This window comes from Anoplolepis gracilipes, chromosome 5 (genome assembly GCF_047496725.1).
Source record: "Anoplolepis gracilipes chromosome 5, ASM4749672v1, whole genome shotgun sequence".
Classification (NCBI taxonomy): domain Eukaryota; kingdom Metazoa; phylum Arthropoda; class Insecta; order Hymenoptera; family Formicidae; genus Anoplolepis; species Anoplolepis gracilipes.
In genome coordinates, this window is record NC_132974.1 from 11,594,476 (window position 1) to 11,616,513 (window position 22,038).

At 32.3% G+C, this 22,038-nt stretch overlaps 1 protein-coding gene across 1 annotated transcript; it reads right to left on the reverse strand.

Moving 5' to 3' along the window:
* Positions 1-9,780: 9,780 nt before the first annotated feature.
* Positions 9,781-16,536, reverse strand: Snrnp-u1-70k (small ribonucleoprotein particle U1 subunit 70K). The gene is made up of 7 exons (XM_072892279.1): positions 16,291-16,536; positions 15,731-15,913; positions 15,578-15,640; positions 15,390-15,471; positions 11,383-11,626; positions 10,789-11,135; positions 9,781-10,695 (listed from the first exon to the last, which is right to left on the reverse strand). Exons 1-7 carry the CDS (start codon positions 16,432-16,434, stop codon positions 10,532-10,534), a joined length of 1,227 nt encoding a protein of 408 aa, XP_072748380.1. The 5' UTR covers positions 16,435-16,536; the 3' UTR covers positions 9,781-10,531.
* Between the last annotated feature and the right edge of the window lie 5,502 nt (positions 16,537-22,038).

A 22,038-nucleotide genomic window follows, 5' to 3' on the forward strand; every position in this document is an offset into this window, starting at 1 on the left:
TCACTGCCGGGCTCACTGCAGGCTCTGACGCACCAGCAGAGCCTGCCACCTCCTGCGGCCCACTACCCCACCTTACCCTCTCACCGACCTAGCGCCGCGCGCCAGCCGCCCACATTTTGCCCTCTACCCTCCGGTTACCTGCCGGTCCGGTCCCTCCCTCTCCACCGCCTACCTTCTCGTCATCCCTCTTCCTGGCGAAACTGCTTCCTTCCAACCAACCCCCCCCTCCCCCGCCTCCGATGCAACCCAACCGCGGTATACCTTCGCGACTCTACGCCACGCAAAAGGATTGAAAAAAAGTTATAACCGATATAAGTATGTACGAAATTGAAGTACAAGGCATGAGAAGCAGAGTTTCCGGAAAGAGAGAGAGAGAGAGAGAGAGAGAGTTGAATGGATTACTAGACAGAAAGTTTGAAGAAATTATTTATCGCTCGCTTTCTTTGAGCCTTAACCTTTGGTAAACTTAATCCTGTAGCGATATTTCTCTTGTACAAAATCACTGTCGAGAGGATAAATTATATAAACTCTTTTCTGAAAAGATTTTATTACTCTCACATTCGTCTTAAAAAAATGAAAAAAAAAAAAAAAGCATTGGCATTTTTGACAAAATTTGTTTAGACTCTCTTCGATATTATATATAAATACTATTTATATTTTTCGCAAACGCGAAACCTGATAATTGAATTTTCATTATCTCAAAAGAGAGGTATTGTTTTGAAAAAGCATGGAAAAAACATTCTTATGTTATATTCGTTTTATACGTGTATGTACACTATTTGTGCCATTGTGAATAAAATAAATGAACAATTAATCAAACTAATATAATTTACTCACCAACCGTCGCCACCGCTGTTCCCACCTGTAGTCGTTGCCATTTCCAGCATTTCATCCAACTTCCCCGTTTTTCACGCACGCACGAACTGCAAATCAATTAGGAAAATGCCATCAATTACACGATTATACGCGCTAATTAACGCGACGTGAACATCACCTATCACCATTCCCAACTCTTAGCGTGCACTTTGGGTTATAATAAACAACGCAAATATGCAGCATTAAAAGTATAGTGACATATATCAAATCACTGAGTATCTCTCAAGAATCGAGAAACGATCAATCATTAAAGAGTATCTTAATTCTTAATTATCCAAAAAGTCCGCAGTAAATGTTCGATAGCGCGCTATCGAATGAGTAAGTAATATTGAACGATTTTAATGAATCAAAAAATATGGTATAGAGAGAGGGGGGAGAATATATCTCGTGCCAAATCGCTCACAGCAAACAGCACGGACCGCGTATTTATACAGAGCGAGCTTGGCTGAGAATATGTTACAATTAAATTATCACATCTCAGAAACGGCTAAATTAACTGACCTATTAATGAGATTAATCAATAACTTACGTCCCTTTCAAAAATGAAAATGTCTTTACTTCTATTCTACATATTCTATAAATTACAATCTAAAATTCCAATAGGAATTTTTATCATTTAAAAGAATCGCACTATTTATAAAAAATAATATATATATTTTATTATTATAAATGTTATAATTTTTAATATATACAAGAATGCGTTAGAAATCGATATATTATATATTATATAGATCAATATCAATGTATCTATAGTGAAGAAATAAAACTGGGGAAATAAAATAAAATCAACATCGATATACGATCAACATCGTATATCTATCGTAATCCAATTTCAAAACAAAAGTCTGCAATTTACAATTTGAGAGATTACTATCGGATTTATCGATTAATAGATTTTGGGTCTATCAATCATTACGATCTCTATCTGCAGATGGAGTCAGTAATAAAAAGTTATGAAACATTTCTTTCCAATAAAAAAAAAAAATGTTTCTTTCAATCACTGTAAAACTGCCATTTAAAAAAAATGATACTCTATACGATGAAACAGCTTCGCGATGAGATTGGAAAATACTATATAGTTTCCTCTAGGCAGTCTTAAAACGTTTTAAGGATTAAATTTTTATGCTTACATTTTGAGATATATTCAAGTATCTTTCGATTCTATATACGAAATATAAGAAATCACTTCGAAATAAGAATCTAAGATATCACTTGTACATTCTTGAAAATTATTGGCAGATTATGTAAAGAAAATTACTAATAATTAGCGAATTATTAATAGAAACTAAATTAATTTCTAATACAAGAATTGAAATATGTTTTAAAGTCAGTAATAATTACTCATTATGTAATCTATTAAATATCGCCAACATAAATTTAGTAAGATTTATTGCTTATTATACATTATTATGGCTGTTTTTAATTAATTGTCGATATAAAATTAAATACATGCCTACAGCGCTAAATTGATTAAATTTATAAGTTTATATACTTATTACATTTTACATTTTTAATATATATTTTGAATTACATGAAAAATGGAAAATTTCTTGAATGTTCAATATTCAGTTGTAACAGTAACTCAAATAATATATATATACAAAATGTACGTATATATGTACGTATATACGTATACATATACAAAATATACGTATATACAATTTTATTGTAATTAATTTTTTTAATATAGTAATATAATTGTTAGAGAAAATTATTTTTGTAAAAAAAAAAAGATAGAAAAGCTGCCAACCCCCACTCATCTATTTAAAAAGTTACTATCCTGTGTGAAGTATTACTTTAATGTATATATATATATATATATATATATATATATATATATAATGTATAATGTATATTTTGTATAAATTTTAATTTTTCTACAAAAGTATTAAATAATGACAGAACCTTGTCAGAAACTTGTCATGACAAATCCGGAGAATAAATGTTATGTGCATATCATAAAAGTTATTTTTTTTATTATTGTATTGTATTATTAAAGTTGCATATATTATATATATATATATATATATATATATATATATATATATATATACACATTTTATAACAGAAAAATGAAATTTTTTATTTAAAAATATATTAACATTTTATAAACTTCACAAAAAATCATATTACAAAACATATTTATTAAACACAGTAATTTTAATACTAAAACACAGTAATAAAAGAATTAAATTTTATAGTCTACTATAAAATTTATACATTTCATAACATTCTCATAATTTTTTAACACAACTTTTAACATTGTTATTTTTTTAGAAAAACAATTAAAACCTAAATAATAAAATATATATTAAGGCAAAAGGTTTTATAATATGTAAAGGTTATTTTTTTGTAATACAACTTACCAAGGGCGTATTCGTGCCTTTATTCAAGACAGAATAATATACGTATATTTATCTAACCACACTATCACAATCGCAATCGAATGTGTCCAATACTCCATACTCCACGCAATCGCGTGTCACTCGATTCGACATTCCCAACATTCGTTCACACACAATGATTCACTCTCGACGCGAAAGACGCGGAAAAAGTGACAGACAATCGCAATACGATTTAAACTGTGCTAGATTTGGCGTGATAAGAAAGTTACTACGTAAATCAAGCCACATATATACGCAAAAATAACCGCGTTTATTTGAAATGATATACGTCGGAGTATTTATCTAAAGAGCTGTTATTCGCGACCACATGCTAACCGATATTCCATATAATCATTCATAACTCGATTCAACATTCTTGACATTCACTGTAGCAACGCGAAAAGCACAGAAAAATTATAGAGCGATCACGATCCGAACTGTGCTAGACGCGGCATGGAAATGATTACGTGAAGGTCGAACCAAATCATAAACACGCGTTGCGCGCTACGCATGACAGTGTGTGTGTGCGTGTGTGTATAAGCTTACGTCTCACTTCGTAGGAAGTAGAAAGTCATCAATTGTATAGAGTTTTATCTTCAATCGTTTTAATCATTCTACAGTTTTCTTGATAGATTAAACATAGGTACAGGGTGTCTCTCAACTCTTGTAAAAAAATTCCCTGAAAATTCCTTGATTTTCCATGTATTTTTGTTCAAAATTCCAAGTAAAAAAAATACTTTCAAGACTTTTTAATACAACTTTCTCTAAAATAAATTTTTTTATTACATGCATTTCCTAATGTTTTTCATTCATACGAAAGAAAACCGTGGAGACTCTTAAGTTTCAATATTAGATTTATAAATGTACTGAAAAAAAAACTAAATAACTTTCATAATTTTTTATTTATATAAAATTTTCATTTCTTTATCATTTAAAGTTACAAAAAGTATGTACTTCAGATTCAATATTATGTTTAGTCATTAAATATATACACATATATTTATACGGGATAAATTGAGACACCAAGTTCGTGTTGTTTCACTTTTTCTGATGATTTTTTAAGCATTTCTTGCCAAACTTTAAGCGAGTTTCACAATAGTTATACAAAAAGTTATATATATATATATATATATATATATATATGCGTAAAAGTTATTAGAATATTAATTAAACAAATGAAATTGTCAAATTAAACGCTAGTCATTTTTTGATAATTCTATCGATTAGTGAGACTTTGTGTTATTCTGAAATTACTTTTAATTCTGAGAGAAAAAGACAGAGTTCAATATATCAAAATTATTAAAATATTTATTAAACAAATTACAAAATAGAGATCACTCAAAACGCCAGATATATAAATATCGAGATAATTGGTCGTATTTCCATATTCGATTCCATCAACTTTAATGAAATTTCATATCAGTCTATAATCACTTTTAATTTCCAGAGAGGGTTCTATGCGTAAAAATTATTACAATATATTTATTAAACAAATTAAATTGGCCGAAATACCAAACGTACAAGTACTGATTGTGAGATGAGACACTGGTCAAATTTCTAATGTTCTATCGACTTTAAGTGAAATTTTGTTATTTTTTTGTGTCGTTCTGCAATCACTTATATTTTCTAAACAAAGTTCTATTATAAATATGCGTCAAAATTGTTAAAATATTTATTAAACAAATTACAAAATGCCAGTATAACATGATTCTCATTTACGTCCAGTATCTCTGGCGAGCTAATTTATATAATTATCTAATATAATATTCTATTAATTTTTATGCATATATAAAACTTTTATAATTATTATAGCATTCTCAAGTGCTTAAAATTTGGCAAAAATGCTAAAAAAATTGTCGAAGAATAAAGTGAGATGCAGCGTGAACCTGGCGTGTCAGTTTGTTTCAATTTTTTTCTCGGCCTATTCTTTTAATGGCCAATACTATTTGTTTAATCTATGTATCAAGAATTCCATAATTATTAAAAATAAAGCCAAAACTCTCAACTCAATTGATAAGTTTCCACAAAGTGAGACGCCGGTTTCACCCACACAGCTAACTGTTTACAAGATAAAAAGTAAAATTGTCAAAAAGAGAATTTTTAAAAAAATTTTCCTGAATGCCAATTAAATTCCATGAGACTTCCCTGATTTTCCAGGTACAAAAGAAATCCCTGAATATTCCCAGATTTCCATGTTTTTCCAGGGAGTAGACATCGTGATATAGTTCTGGTCATTAAACCAAAAATATGACTTGGGAAATAAATTGAGATGCCAAGTTCACGCTGCCAGATCTTACTTTGTTCATTGATGATTTTTTAGCCTTTTTTTTACTAGATTTTAAGCGCTTAAGAGTTCTACAATAGTTTTGCAAAAATGTTTTATGCATAAAAATTATTAGAATATTAATTAAACAAATTAGATCGCCCAAAACACCGGACGTAAAAGTACCGAGATGAGACGCTAGTCGTATTTTGATAGTTCTATCAACTTTAAATGAGATTTCGTTGTTGTACGCCCGGCGTCTCAGACAATCTAATTTCTTTAATAAATATTCTAATAATTATTATGCATAGAAATCTGTTCAGCAAATCTGAAAATATAAATAATTACAGACTAACACGAAATCTTATTTAAAGTCTATAGAATTATCGAAATACGACAAGCGTCTCACGTCTCATTTCCGGCGTTTCGAGAGCGATTTAATTTGTTTAATAAATATTCTAATAACTGTTGCGCATAAAAATCTGAAAGTATAAATATAAATTATTACAGGATAACACAGGATAGCGTCTTATCTCTTTACGTCAGGTGTCTGATTAATCTACCTCGTTTAATAAATATTCTAATAATTTTTACGCAGAGAGCTTTTTGAAAAATTATTGTAGAACTTTGAAGCGCTTGACGAGAAATAGTAAAAAAATCGCGGGAGACAAAGTGAGATGCAGCATAAACCTCTCATTATCAGTTTAAGTCCCGAGTCATTTTTTCGTTTAATATATATTGTACATAAGAATTATTTGTTTAATCTATCAAGAATTCTAGAGCTATTAAAAATAAAGCCAAAAGCCAAAATTCTCAACAATGAATTTTCACGGAGTAAGGCCCCGGCTTCACTCACTCACACACACACACACACACACACCCAAATGGAATTGTCGAAATATACGTTATGCGATTACCGCGACAAAGAAAATTATTTCCGCGAATAATACGTAATAAATTACCTCATGATTGCTCCGACAGAGCCCGATGTCATCCCAGGCCTGTTCGACATCTCTTGATCCTTTGTTAAGACTTGAAAAGCGCTCACAAAAGCATTCACTCACGCGACATTTTGCACGACACTCCCGATAATAATCGCCTAAAATCCTCTCGACGGGCACCGTCCTTTGGACGGATCGGTACACAGAAACGATCGTCCGTCTTTCAATTCGGCGCTCCCGACGCTCGTTTGAAATCCGTCATGTGCGATATAACGCGACAAATTATCTCAATATCGCCTCGGAATATCGAAATATCGAAATTCATAAATCGCGATCGCGCGGATATATACTAATAAACGACTGAAATCATCGCCCGTTATTCAATTCGGCGCTCGTTCGCGCGTGAAATTCACTTTTTCGACCGATAAAAAGGACGAAAAAGAATGAAAAACACCGAGCGAATATTCTCGTATCTGAAACGGCGAAAAATAACGACTGCGTTCAAACTGGTGGACTGGCGCTAAAGTACTTCGGCTCGAGCGAGCAGGATGAAATCTTCGTTCTGATGGCCGATCTGGCTTACGTAGTGCTACGTAGAACACAAGGATAGGCCGGTCGGGTCCGAAGATCGGTGAGGAAAACAGAGAATGTTTTGCCGAACTGCTCGCCGACTAGCGTCTTTTCTAGAAAAAAATCTCGGGCCTAAGAAACATAGATAAGAAAGAGAGGGAATATGTTTCGTAAAACTGCTCGCCGACAATGATGGCAGAAACTGACTCCGGTAATAAGTGGAGAGAATGGCTCCCGTGTTACATGCTAAGGGAATCAGTTTCTGCCATTACTGTCGGCGAACAGTTCAGCGAAATATTCCCTCTTTCCTTTGCCTTGACTTTTTTCTTAGGATTCTTTATCCCGATCGAGCTAAAGCATTTATAATATCCAGATTTTAAACGTATAATATGAGATTTCATATTATACGTTCGCAATCTAATTGTTTAATATATTCTAAAAATTATACGCTTAGAAATAAAAAGTGATTGCTTAATAAATATCATTTAAAGTCGATAAATCAAAATACGACATCATGTCACCTCGTTACTTTGCATCCAACGTTTCGGACATATAATTTGTTTAATAAATATTCTAATAATTTTTACGCGTAGAAATCTGTTCAGAAAATATAAATAAATTGCAGAATAACACGAAATTTCATTCAAAGTCGATAGAATTATCGAAATATGACCAACGTTTTCTCGATACTTTTATATGTCTGGCGTCTTGGACAATCTAATTTATTTAATAAATATTCCAATAATTTTTATACATAGAATTCTCTTTAGAAATTAAAAGTAATAGCAGACTGAGACGAAATCTCATTTAAAATTGACGAAAGTATCTAAATATGAGTGTCTCACGTGAGTACTTATATACGTCCCACGTCTCGGGCGATCTAATTTATTTAATTATTATTCTAATAATTTAGATCACATTAATCAACATATTAATCATTAATATTGCCAACATGTTACATTATTGTTGCCAACATGCCTGTCATGTTGCCAACAATAATATAACATGTTGGTTACATGAATACATGAATGCAACCTCACAGTAGTTGATTATCTGCAGTATGTGTTTCGCGTAAATAAGACGGTGCCGTGATTTGCATATCAACGGGAAATTGTGCCATTACGTATTATATTTCGAATTTTTCACATATGTACAAATGAACATTTTATTTTAACTTGACTCGATTCGCGCGAATAAATATCCAAACAATATAAATCAGTCGACGAATAAATCGACTTCTTTTATTCACGACGATCTCTCACATTATATTGTATTATATATTACATGTATATGTATATGTAAAAATTTTAAGAAAATTCATATCTAACTGTGTAAAAAATGCATAGTTTTTATAAACATATTTGCATACGTCCACGTAATTTCCGCTGTCCGCGTATTCGATTAATCACTATCGACTGTCAACGCGATAGATTATATCAATTTACCTGCTCCCTAAAGGTATCACTGGAATATTAAATATCAATTCGCTTGTCGGATTCCCAGGGATCATCGGAACTATCTTGAGCCACTGAAATGTCAATGTTCCAATAACCATCGATATACAATGCAGATAATCTGCAAAAAAAACTCTACTGTAAAAATACTCATAAAATAAACATCTTTTCTGCCTTAAAAGCACTTCTAAAAAATACGTTGAAAGCAAGTACTTATTATACTTTTTTAGGATGCATCGTTGAATCTATTTTTTTCACCTTTGACATACAAATTTAGTTTAATTTATGCCATTCCATTATTGTATAACGGTCTATAACTCCTCGATGAAAATTTATCAAAAAGATTTCCTTCTGGATATAAACACATATACAATAAAATAATCTTATATTGTAAAGAAAGACTTGCTGAAAAAAGAATCCATGATGAGAAAATGACAAGGATAATTAAAAGAATCAAAGAAAAATTATAGTGACAAGATGGATGTGTGTACAACAGAAAATCGCTGTCACTGGTCTTAAAATCGTGCGAACGATTGATAAGAGTGCAGTTTCGACAGATGTCTGGAGAGACAGGGAAGGGAATGAGCGAAGAGAGATTGCAATTTCCGGGAAACGAGCGTTAATATGTATCTGGCAGTTAGCGAGAATATCGCGCGAACGCGATAAGGAGATCGCAGCTGGAATTAGTGGTAGAAAACGATGTTATATGACTTTCCAATTAACGATAAAAAATAGTCGATCGTAATTACTAGACGTATCGTAATGAATATTTAAATTTAGCACATCGTGATATTACAATATTAAAAAATTAATATACACTGATTTAAAAATGTGTAAAATTAAAAACTCAATTTAATTCCGTATAAATTAAATTTCTAAGAATATATTATAATAATTAAATTGAGCACAAACATACAATATACAATGATACATAATATAATAATTATAAAGCAATAGCTTTCAAATAGAAATTATATTTATTTTGTGCAAATAAGAAATATATTTATTTCGTTATTATAATTTATTCGTTGCATTAATTGATTTTACGCTTTTTTTTGCTGACTGCAAAAATCGGGATACAGCATTCTGGCGTATCATTGATCAAGCTCATATAAACTCATTGACAAAATTACAAAACAATATACGAAAATCTAGATCACGTATGTATTGTTTTACAACAATTATTATCTTTGGTGCTATTTTATATTTGCAATCGAGTTCATTTTGAAATACGAAATCAACATTCAAAGACAATTCGAAGACAAATTCTGTCGAGCAACAAAAAGGATACATAACAAGTTAATCACGTTTTATTTTATTTGAACATATAAATGTACATACATATAGCAACCATAAAGGTTAAATTTTTAGACGTATGTAGTCATATATATACACGTGTAGATGTTCGACGCTTAAAATGAAGCATCTTAACACAATATTAAATCAACCAAATTATGCTTTCTATTTTGCGAGGCTTTGCATGATTTCATACAATTTTATAATTGTAAAGAACAATTATAATTGTTCTTTAATTAAAATAAACGTCAAAAATGTTTCTTTAACTGTGAATGTATAATCTTGTGAACGATAGATGGAAAGAGAACGATAGAAGATACTTCAAATAAGTATAACTACATTGACATACAATTTTTGCAAATTCTTCAGGGAGATTGAAATAGAGTTGTTAACTCTTTTAAAGACGATTTGTACAACAACATTTACTAACTGTTTTACGTGATACAGTAATGTGCCTAGAATTTTTTAACGAGTTTTTATATCAAGATTTCATTTACTAAGTATAATTTATTTTTTATTGTAATAAATTATTTACTTTAATACTTTTCGAAAATTCTGTAGAGCTTTTAATAATTTTTTTGCGACATATATATAATAGTTTCTCGAACATCTTATGTTAAACTCAATTTGCTCTTGAAGGAACTAATTTTGTCATTTTGCTAGTAATAAAAACAACACGACAATGATGCGGCGACTGCGGTTTACTGTGAAAGAAAAAGGACATGACGAAAACATGTATGTCTGAGATCAATAATCTTGTACGGAATCATAATTGTTGTACGGAGGTGGGTCGGGTCGACCCTCTGGAATACGGTATTTCTCCTCCACCTCCTGATCGTTATCGTCTTCGTACTTGACGGCGGTGAAGTATGAGCCCGATGTCGCAAACGTGTTGCTGTAATCCGGATAATCTGAAAGGTAATTTAATATTAGAACACGCGTCCACTTTTGTATATATATATATATTAGTTCATTCTTTAAACATCTTTTTGTTATAAACTTACCGTCTAAAGGTTCTTCTTTAATTCGGATCTCTTTCGTGTCCTCATCCTGACGATCGCCGCGATCCTTCCTGTCCCTGCGATCGCGATCCCTGTCTCGCTTGTCTCGCTTACGATCCCTATCTCGATCACGATCGTTACTTCGCGAACGCCGTCTCTTGCGATCCCGTTCGCGATCACGATCACGGTCTCGTCTATCTCTTCCATCGCGTGGACGTTCGATTTCTTCGATATCAGGATCCGGCAATCGGTCGCGACTTCGTCTGCGCTTACGGTCGCGCGATCTGCTTCTGGTTCTTCGCTTGCGCTCACGTGATCTGCGACGTTCTCTATCCAGGCGATCGCGATCTCTGTAAAGCGATTAAATAGTTATTAAGTTTTATAAATTGCTTTCTCCAATATCCAGTTAATTTTAACCTTGGTTTAAACATTTTTGTCTCTCTCTTTTTCAAAATTTATCTGAAAGAGACAAAGAAGTAGCTTAAACCGAGGTACAAGTTAACTAAACATTGGAAAAACTTTAGTTGGACCCTTTAGTCTCTTTTTTAAGCTTTTGTTACCTATCCTTTTTTTTTGTTCTTCCGTTTTGTAGCTTACCTGTCTCTGTCGAGGCCGCGTCCTGAGGTCTCCCTTTCGCGTTCCAAACGATACCGTTCCCGTTCTCTCTCGTTATCCTCTCGTCCCGAATGTTTGATGTTAACGTCGGGGCCGCCCCTACGAGTCCCACCTAGGCCGCCGCCGAGTTTTCGGGGCAACCAACCTTTTACCGTTCTCGCACGCTCGACATCGACCAATACTCTGCGACCATCTATTTTCTTACCATCCGCATGCTTATACGCAGCTAAAAGGTACCGATCAGAAATTACTGTTCGCTAGTGGATTCATGCGCCTGAATATTTTATGTCTACAGCGAGGTCATCTACGTGCCGACGAAAGGGCAAAAATTCGGAAAAGCTAACGAAGTAAGATTCCTGGAACCTGCAGGTCCTGGAATTAGTTGCTCTTAAAATTCCGAATTGTCTAAAGTCGAGCTCATTGTTGGATTCAAGAATATTTTGCAAACAGAAATCTCACAATCCAATTTCATTTTTTCAAACGTCTCTGACTCTCTCGCTTCATACATTTTCGAAAATACTTGCATACATTCCAGGACTCACAGACTTTCTTTTTGGAACAGACAGCTTCTAGAATCCATAGATCCTATCGTATAATCCAATCATTCTCAGATCTACGGAACCTTGAAAAAAAAAAAAGATCCTGAAATCCATAGATCTTCAGATTCGCGAACTATTTAAACATATAAAGTTTCTAGTCCGCGCAACTTATGACTTTGAAGATCTGTGAATTCTAGATGTCGCAGAAATCATGTTTTCAAAGAATTTTAAAATTCAAAAATTCTTGAATTGATGCTTCAATCTGCAGATAAAAAAAAACGCATTACTAGATCTGAAGGAAATCCTCGGTTCCGCAGATCCTCTCTTTCTCGAAGAAATGTCCGAGATATCTATTCGAATGGAAAATGTAGGGAGATCGGAAGAAGAAGAGAAGGAGAAAATCGACTGAATTTTGTTCGCAAAAAAGTACAAGTACACTGCGAACGACATTTCGCTCAAAAAAGGATATAAGCACTTAAATTGTGCTTAGAAACTTGCAAATCCCAAATGACAGTACAATCTCTCGCCGAATATCCTGCGGAGAAATACTTGTCAAAAAAGTACTGAGAAAACATCATCTGCATCTCTCAATCACCAATGTTTGTTATCGTTATAACATCAACCAGCTCAATGACCGGTTGTGAATGAATTGCTGAAGTGAAGTATATTTGTTACGAATGATATCGAGGTTGATAACACGAGCTGCAGCCGATCGCGCGCACATTCGCTTGCCGGCGTGTGTCGTTTTTATCAATGTAAAATGCAGGAAAATAGTATTCGGCACATTAACGTCGAACGTTATATTTATATAAATTATGAAAAAAAAAAATTATCACCAAGATACTTCAAAATAAAAAAAAAAAAAAATCTACTCAAAATTGATTCTTTGTAAAATTAATTAGATTCTTTTGTATAAGAAAGAATACATACGTCACCACACAGTTTTTATCAAGCAAGGAACTAGATTTGTTTCTTTCTTTATATTATGATTTGTCTGAAGATCCTAAAAGAAATGAATGCGAAATAATTTGAAAACTTTCAGACGCTTTATGTCGCATACTAATTCGCATTTCACGATGTAAAACGAAGACGCGTTGCACAGGCCGTAGTTGCGATTATGCGATGATCGAAAGCAAGAGACGCTCCGGACTCTCTCTTTAGAGCGGCTTAAATCTACTTGTTTATAAGATCCAAAAAAAGTATAGCAAATACAAAAAATACCTACCGCGGCTACTTACGTACGGAAGTTAACACAAAGCGGTAAGAGGTACGGTATAATCGTGAAATGAACTCATGTAAGAGACTCGCGAGGAGACTACTCATTGCGAAGATGCCCAGTCTTCATACGTTCGTTCGTTCGTTCGTTCGATCTCTCCGAAGAGGTTTATCATTGCATTTACCTGGTGCGCTTTTACTTTCGTTCGTACTTACGATCAAACCGTGCGCATTTCGTATATTACGTATATTACTTATTGATATGTGTGTTATATAGTGTGATCTCTAGTAGTAAGTTACATTTAGCGTAATGTTAAATTTAAACACGAGAGTACCTCAAGAAAGATACTATTCGCTTCCAATAATCTTTAATATTTCCCTGACTTTAGAAGGGGAAGAAGTGTTGTCTTATTCCGCGTCCCGATTGATTAAAAATCCGAGGATCAAACCTTAAAGATCAAAACTCTCGAAATCTACATTTCTCGGATATCACGAAGAATCCGAAAATTTTAGACTTAAGAGTCAGGCAATCCAAAGATTCAATGATCCAGAGATTCTATAAGATCGCCAAGTGTTGCGTGTGCGTTATCCGATCACGTTTTTCACGCGAGCATTACTAAAAAATAAAAAAACAAAAAAACTGAGGCAAAGAGACCGATGTCGAATATAAAGAAAAATTAGTATTCTATATCGAAATTGATATGTTTAAAAACTTGTGTGTTGTTATCTTGAATTATTTTTTCCGGTTAATCAGATTGGACAAACTTGTAAAAAAATATAAGAGTATTTCAACAACTAATCTCGTTGCACATATTTTATACGTTTTGTATTTTTGTTTTTGAAATTTTGTATCTAAATTTATTAATTTTTTCTTTCACACATTTAAACCGTAAAAATATTTATGTATGTACAGTACAATAAAATACTATAGATATGACACAGTTTTCCCAAATTAATTTAATTTCACATTTCTTTTACGATACTTTCAAACCCATTATTAATATCTCTAAAAATTTCTAGCAAGATAGAATATGATCAGATAAATTCAAAAAATGCATCTGATGATAAAAATATTAAAAAGAAGTTAAATTAACTATATGCAAATGTGCAACGATTCATAAAATTCGTAAAATGAAAATTTATCCCATTTTAGAATATTATATAATGCTATATAATAATAAATGATTTTATATAATGATATTAAAAAACTTAATGGCATTTTATGATAATGTCTAATAGAAATAAATGCCTTAATCATATATAAAAATCTTAATCTATCTTTAAACAAAATTATAATCGTCTAAAAAATGTACGATATTATTTCATTATATTCCGTTATATAGAAAGAAAAATATCCGTGCAAGACGCTACGTATTTGCTGTGTTTTTTCATACAAACGAGTATACGAGTAGAATATGTCCCTGAACCTTCATCCTAAAAATGCCCAGCAATCAATTTCAATGTAGAATGCTAACTTTCACGCGATTCTAACGTAAATGCTAACATTCGCGAAATCCGTAAATTCTACGGGTCGATTATGCGATACCACGGATTTTTAAATTCAAGAACGATAATTAAACATGACATATTCTAAGAGAAAAAAAAAATTTCGTCCGTATATATAAGAGTCGAAAGGATTCGTAAAGAGCGTGGCAGATGTTATCACGTACGCCCGTTATAAATCGGCCGAGACCACGCATCGCTCGACAAAAAATCAAACACGATAAAATAGGATAAACAAGTAAGACGCTAACAAACGTTGTTGTATGTTGGATCTTACCACACATACAAACCTATCTTATCAGGCAGGTTCAGGGATTTTGCATGGAATAGTGAACGGCACTAGTTGCCGGCAGCGGCCACCACGCTGTACCAAGAACAAGATAAAAACTGTATTAATCAAAGATAGCCAATAAACGTTCACGTCATTTGTTTGTTTGTTCGTTCGTTCGTATGTTTTTTCGCTTTTACCATATTTATGCATATTTACAAACGGTATCCCTGCATGGGTGTGCGTATGGTGGTGGGGACCCCCCCCTAGACGGTACCGTCTGGTTTATAAGTACCAATAAAAACGGATAGCCTAACTCTATAGCCCTGCCCCCACTATATCTAGCTGGAAGTGACGCTAAGTAAGATGAAATTCCAGACTATATGGGGCTCTTTGAGCTTCGCGATAACTTATTCTTTTTCTTTTTTTCTCTTTTTTTACCTTTCCAAGTTGTTGTTACTTACAGTGCATATCTCGTTCGTGCTCATATTCAATGAAGGCATATCCTCTAGGTTTACCATTAATTTTATTATGTATTACTACAATCTGCAAAAAATCAATATTATGACATGAGCCTTTACTGATTTTATTAGATTACAATAAAAGCACATACATATGTATATGTATGTTTTACTTTTGAGAAAACATTTACCTTTTTTACTGGTCCATATACTTCAAATTCTCTCCTCAATTTGGATTCTGATGTATCATAATTCTAAAAAGGAGAGAAAAAAAATTATATTATACTGCTTAATCATATATTTGCTGAATAACACATAATAATATTCACATAAATAATACTTACAATACGAGCCACAAAAAGAGTCTTGAAGGGATCTGCTGTTACATTAGGTATACCAGCTGGATCCCATACTGCAATTTCTTGCTCGAGCTTATACGCAACTTGTTCTGCTCGTTCCCTTCTTCTACGTTCTAGACGTTCTTCTCGAGTCTCTACACGCAGTGGTGGTGGTGTGTCTTTAGGATCCTATTTCAAAACACATTCATAAAGTATAAAATACAAAATTTAATAAAACTTATCTCAAATGCAAAGATTGTAATCCATATGCTACCTGGATCAATTTCTATTGTATCACTGATCTTAATGTGATAACACGAAGGTAAACAGATTCCAAATTTAAGTCATAGTTCAATAACTTGATATTTTCATGATGTATAATAATTTTTACAAAGGAAAAATAATAAAAAGAAAAACCAAAAAAATCGTTTCCTATAATTTACACATAAAACAATAAAAAAGGAAAAGAAATACATGGCGAAAGTTTATGTGAAAGAGGACGTAACACATAGAATATAATTTCATGTTCGAAACGAATGTTAGGGAACAAACGTGTTGCTCATTACCTCGAAATACTTGAGGAAGCATCCGACGCCGATGTAGCCACTGTTCTTCTTCTCATGCGGAAGCTTGTTGGGAGGTGGCAAATATGGAATCGGATCACGTGGCGCGAATAATGCTAATAAATTCGGTGGCAGAAACTGCGTCATTTTAGAAAGATTTGACAAACACTAACGTATCAATCTCGCTCAAGCGAGACTCTAAACGAGCCGCAAGCCGCGATTACATTCCATAAAATGGCAGCCACATTGTCATTCACTTGGACGATGCAGTTGTTGAATTCAAAGACAGATGTCTCTAACTTCCTTTTCCTTTTACCATCTGTGTTTTCCAACATATGGCAAGTCGAACACGACGAAGGTCTCGAAAACACATATAATTTTTAGCAAAAAATTTATGAATTTTTTAAATGTAAATATATACACAAATGTACTTATATAAAATAACTTGTAAATTGTAAAATTAAAATATTCTTTTTATGACTATAATTATAAAATATACCTCAACTATATATATATATATCGAACTGATCGATAACATATTCGTTTCTTTTATTAATTTTTATTATTCCTAGACATATATTCGATATTTTATTACATTTTAATTTATTTATTCATAATTCGAAAAGTGTCTTTATCATAATACATCTTGTCAGTTCGTATTGTTATCATTTTTTATCATAAATTATGTATATATATATATATATTAATAATAGTTTAATAATATTTTTTCAATAAATATAATATATATTTAGAGTGTTCAATTTTAAATAAAAAATTATAATTACCCCCCACAATTTTTTATTTTCAGATTCAAGAAAAAAATATTTCAAATAAAAATTGTCTGGAGGAGACAATAAATATAATATAAAATAAATTTTCGAAAAAATCAAATTTTTAAAATCAGGTGAATAAAATTATTTTTTATCTTATATAAGATAGCATTTGCTTGATAATGTGAGATTTTTCCAAAAATCTATAATTGCACATATTTCTATTGAGAACCGCAGAAATATATGACATTGCAAATTTTCCAACATTAAAATTATTTTTATCAAAAAAATTTATATATATATATATATATATATATATATATATATATACATAAAATATTAATTTTTCACAAATTTTATAAAGTATTAAAAATGTTATTACAATTAGCAAAAGTTTAAACCATTTACTGTTAACTAAATGAACTAAATGAAGGTTTAACTTGTGCTACCATTAAACGAGTAAATCGAGAAACAGCAACTTACTCTTTCATCTTCTTTATCGGCATATTTTCCAAAGATAAATCGTTAATATATGATATTTTTTGTTTTAATTAATATTTTCAAACATTATTATAATAAGAGAATCATTGATACGCTTTTGCAATTTACACAAACACAAAAAAGTACAACGTAATATAACTTTGTGATAACACTATCCTTAAAAATATAACAAGTCAATGTAATATAATAATAATAACATGTAGAAATATATATTATTACGAGAAATATGTAATAATAAACTTTAATAATATTAAATTCCAGCAAAAATACCGTTTTATGAACAGAGATGACAAAAAAATTATTCCTCATTAAATCTTATATATGAATATAATAATAACGTGTCGACTGATAATGTTTGTAGGACTGCATTCTGATTTTGTATAAAGAAATACAGAAAGCGTTACGTAATTTCAATGCCGCTTGTGCTAAAAAAATCATGCAACAACGGCGAAGACAGGTATCGTTTCCTTTGAATTTTCGTAACGCCGCCGACCACACCGACTTAAATATACGTTACGTAAGCGCTATCATTATACGTAATTACAGTCGCTTTCGACAGCAATGTATTTCCGCTACCTGTTACCCAAGGTTCACTTGCTATCCGTCTCTTTCGTTAATCAGAGCCATCCGTCTTATTGAATTTGACGTTTAAATAATAACGTGTAAAAAAGAAAGCTTGCATTTTAATGCAACTAATTGTTAATTAATTGATCGCTCGAGACCCGAGAAAAATACGTAATTCGAGATACTCTCATCGAGATATTGTACGCAGTAATCGTATCACGTGCGATAATCATAGCAATTTCCACGCTCGCCGAACTACGATCTCTCGTGGGCGACAAATATTTAGAGACAAATTAGGCACACGCGCATTATTGCGTCACGTTAATCAGGATGCAGACGCGGGCGGTGCACGTATTTCGGTAATGTGTGCTCCGGAGAGTTCGTCGAAATATAATGCTTCCATCATCGAATTCGACCGCAATTTCGCGATACGTGGTGCCGCAACGACGCATTCCCGCAGCCGTACGCGTGCCGAATAAAGAACGCGCCCGCTATCTTCACACATTTCTACGGGGCGTTTCAGAAATAGTATACATCTGAATAATATGCAAAAATATCGAAAGATTCGGCTTTTTTCACAATTTTCTTAGAAATTGTTTTATATGGCACATTTCATATTTTGGATGTACAAGATATTGCAAAGCCACTAAATATTATTTAATTAAGTTAAATAGGTTTTTCTTACTGAAAAAATTCAGACATCAATCACTTTTGAGTTATAATAAATGATTAAAAAAAAGTTTTTTTTACAAATCAAACTTTATAAAGAGCTACAAGAGATGAGAGAAAGATAACAAAATATTTACATGCATTACCACAAAGATATGGAAAAAAAATTTTAATTTCCAATAAATCATGATCTTGATATTTTCGCCAAGGAAAAATCTATTCCAAATTTGCCAAAGCATTTTTGTTATTAAAACGACATACAACGGATATTTTTTTGGAGGAAGAAAAACATTTTGTATATATGTATAAAGTAATGTTTATACAATCTTGAAATTTATATAATTCGTCGAAATATCATTATTTTCAGTTGTTTATAGTTTCGAAATAATCGATGCCTCATTTTCTGTTAATGAAACGCTAATGATCAAAGGATTCGTAGCTGGGTAATTTTTGAACACTGTATATATACAATATCGCGATGCGCTGATATTCAATGCGAATATTCGTACGCATCCCTACATTTGCTTGCGGAAAAGAATCACGAAGAATGACGATGTATACGCATCGTCGAATGAATTGCGAAATGCACTTTGTCCTCGATTACGCTTGACGATTAAGCGAATCGTGGTGATTCGTACAAGAAGTAATTTCCGGGGGGGGAGAGGAGGGAGCTTTCCAACAAGAGAAACGCACATATGAAAACAATGTTACATAATTGACTATCGAATAAAAAATTTGCGGGATTTAAAAAATGTTCTATTCAATAATCAATTGCGTGATATTGTGTCTACTTGTGTTTCCTTTGCAGGAGAGTCTCCTCTGACCCAACGACGAAGAGAAATAAACAGTGAAACATGTCCGTGGCGTAAACGAAGTAACTCGCTCACTCGTCAAGCTTATTCCCAAATATGTACGACCGTAAAATCGTGGAATTTCAACAAAATGTATCACTCGACGAGAGTAATAAGTCGCCATGTTCCCTCCATGAGTGAGAGAAATTTCGCGAGCGTTGGATATCGGCATGCGCGGCACCAAGTTTTCCGCGGGCGCCCGATGCAGAGAACCGACGACGCTCCGTCATCACATGCACGTGGAACTGCAGCACGAGAGCCGGAGTGACAAAAGCCTATTTTCGAAGTGAGCGCGCGCGATGCACGTCGCTGTGAGAATGTGCCGGTTTTCCTAGCCATGTGTCGGCCATCTTGCGTTTGCGTGATGTCACGGCGTGGCCTACTTCCGAACGATTCCACGTGCGGGGGTCGTCGACCCGGGTTCTCCTCTTCTAGTACCTAGTACCCTCTTTTGCCTAGGTTCTAGTCTCGCGGCCTATTCCCCTCACCCAACTTTCCAACGAATGTACGCGCGTTCGAAAGATCGCCGATGTATGTATGAGAGAAAGTGCGCGCGCACATGTTGTCAGAGTGTCATGTTATGTGCACCATGCAGAATTGTGTAATATTTTAGCGCGTCTTTTTTTCCTGAAATTATAAAATTTACTCTTGTCTTTACATATACGGGTATAAATTTTAATCCTTCAACTCCCCTTTCTCTTTTCTTTCCTCTTCTCCTCTTATAATTTCTCCACATTCTAGCAACTTATATATATTTTTATATAATAGAAATATTATATTAAATTTTTTTAATGTACGTTAATGCGCGCAAAAATTCTGTCCCTTTATGTATTATATTATACACAGTATATAATAAAACTATTATAATACATGCATAAATTTATATTGTCCTAAAAATTTATTACAAGTTTCGAAATTTTACAACTTATATTATGCGTCCGTGTATAACATAATGTAACTAGAAAAAAATACCTGTATAAATAATAAATATTTACTTAAATTTAATGAGAAGTCAACAAATATATTTTCATTACAGTGGTAAAAAAATATTATACGTAAATTTATATATTGTTCTAACAAATTATCTCACACAAGATTTAAAATTATACAAATTATATTATATATACTTAAATATACTTTAATATAAATAAATATACTTTCATTACAATAGTAAAAGATAACTGTTATATATAACAATTTGGAATAAAATATTGCTAATATAATGTGAGATAGCGAGAAACTCTCCAGTCGTAAAATAATTTGCGTTATTTGTCATCCATCAGTTTGTCGAATTTTAGCAAATAGGTTCCATAAGTTTTATAACTATAGTATGTATAAAAGTCTACGATATAGCGAGCAGGTTTATCGAATTGTGAAAGAAACGGTTCTTTTAGAAAGGTCGCCGTTACTTTCAAATGTAGCAATGTGACCTCCGCTCCTACGCACCTGTAAACACTTAATGACAGTATTACATAATCGAGGGATCAATCGTCGAGGACACCAACGTGGTCAAGTCGCATTCATACTTACAATTAGAGAAGAGAGACAATGTCTCCTATATGTGATAAAATCAAGATTTATATATCTTTCCGATACGTTAAAAGTGCGCCTGAGACAACACGCGATAACAACTATGCACGTTCAACTAAATTCCGAATTAGTCAGCGAAAGTCATATTACTCAAGGCTGACATTCTCGCACGTGCCTTACACCGACAGCGTTAAAATATCATTTAATTTTAATAAAATTCATTTGTTAAATTATGGATTTGCCTAATTCACACATATATAGATTACTTTCATAACGCCTTACAGAATATCACAAAATCACTGCATATTCTCTTAATGATATACCTAGATTGTTTTAATGGTAGATTGTTTGCCTAATTTAAAGTCGATTTTTCCTAAGAGAAAATGTTGAAACATTAATAATTTTTATATCAATAATTTTATAACAATAATCTTATTTATAAACGATTGAAAAAGAAAGATTTTTTGCAAATTAAACTTTGATGAACCAAAATGATAACAAAACTTTTCTTCATTTTAAATGCAATTTATAAAAATTTTAAAACTTGAAGTTTATTGTTAATTGCTTATAATGAAAAAAAAGATAATAGTTTCACTATTTTTATTAAGAAAAAGTCCAAATTAATCAAAGCATTTATTTTTATTAAAATAATATTCCGTAGATTTGGGACACTCTACCCGATAAAAAATTTTTTATGTATAGCAATGCACAATTAAATATAATTATATAGTATTCTACACAATATAATTATAGATGACACCGTATAAAACGTTACGTATATTTATACATATATAAATGGATTGATAGCTGCAATTAGAATTATTTATACATACTTATATACAATGCCTGCAACATTTTATGTATAC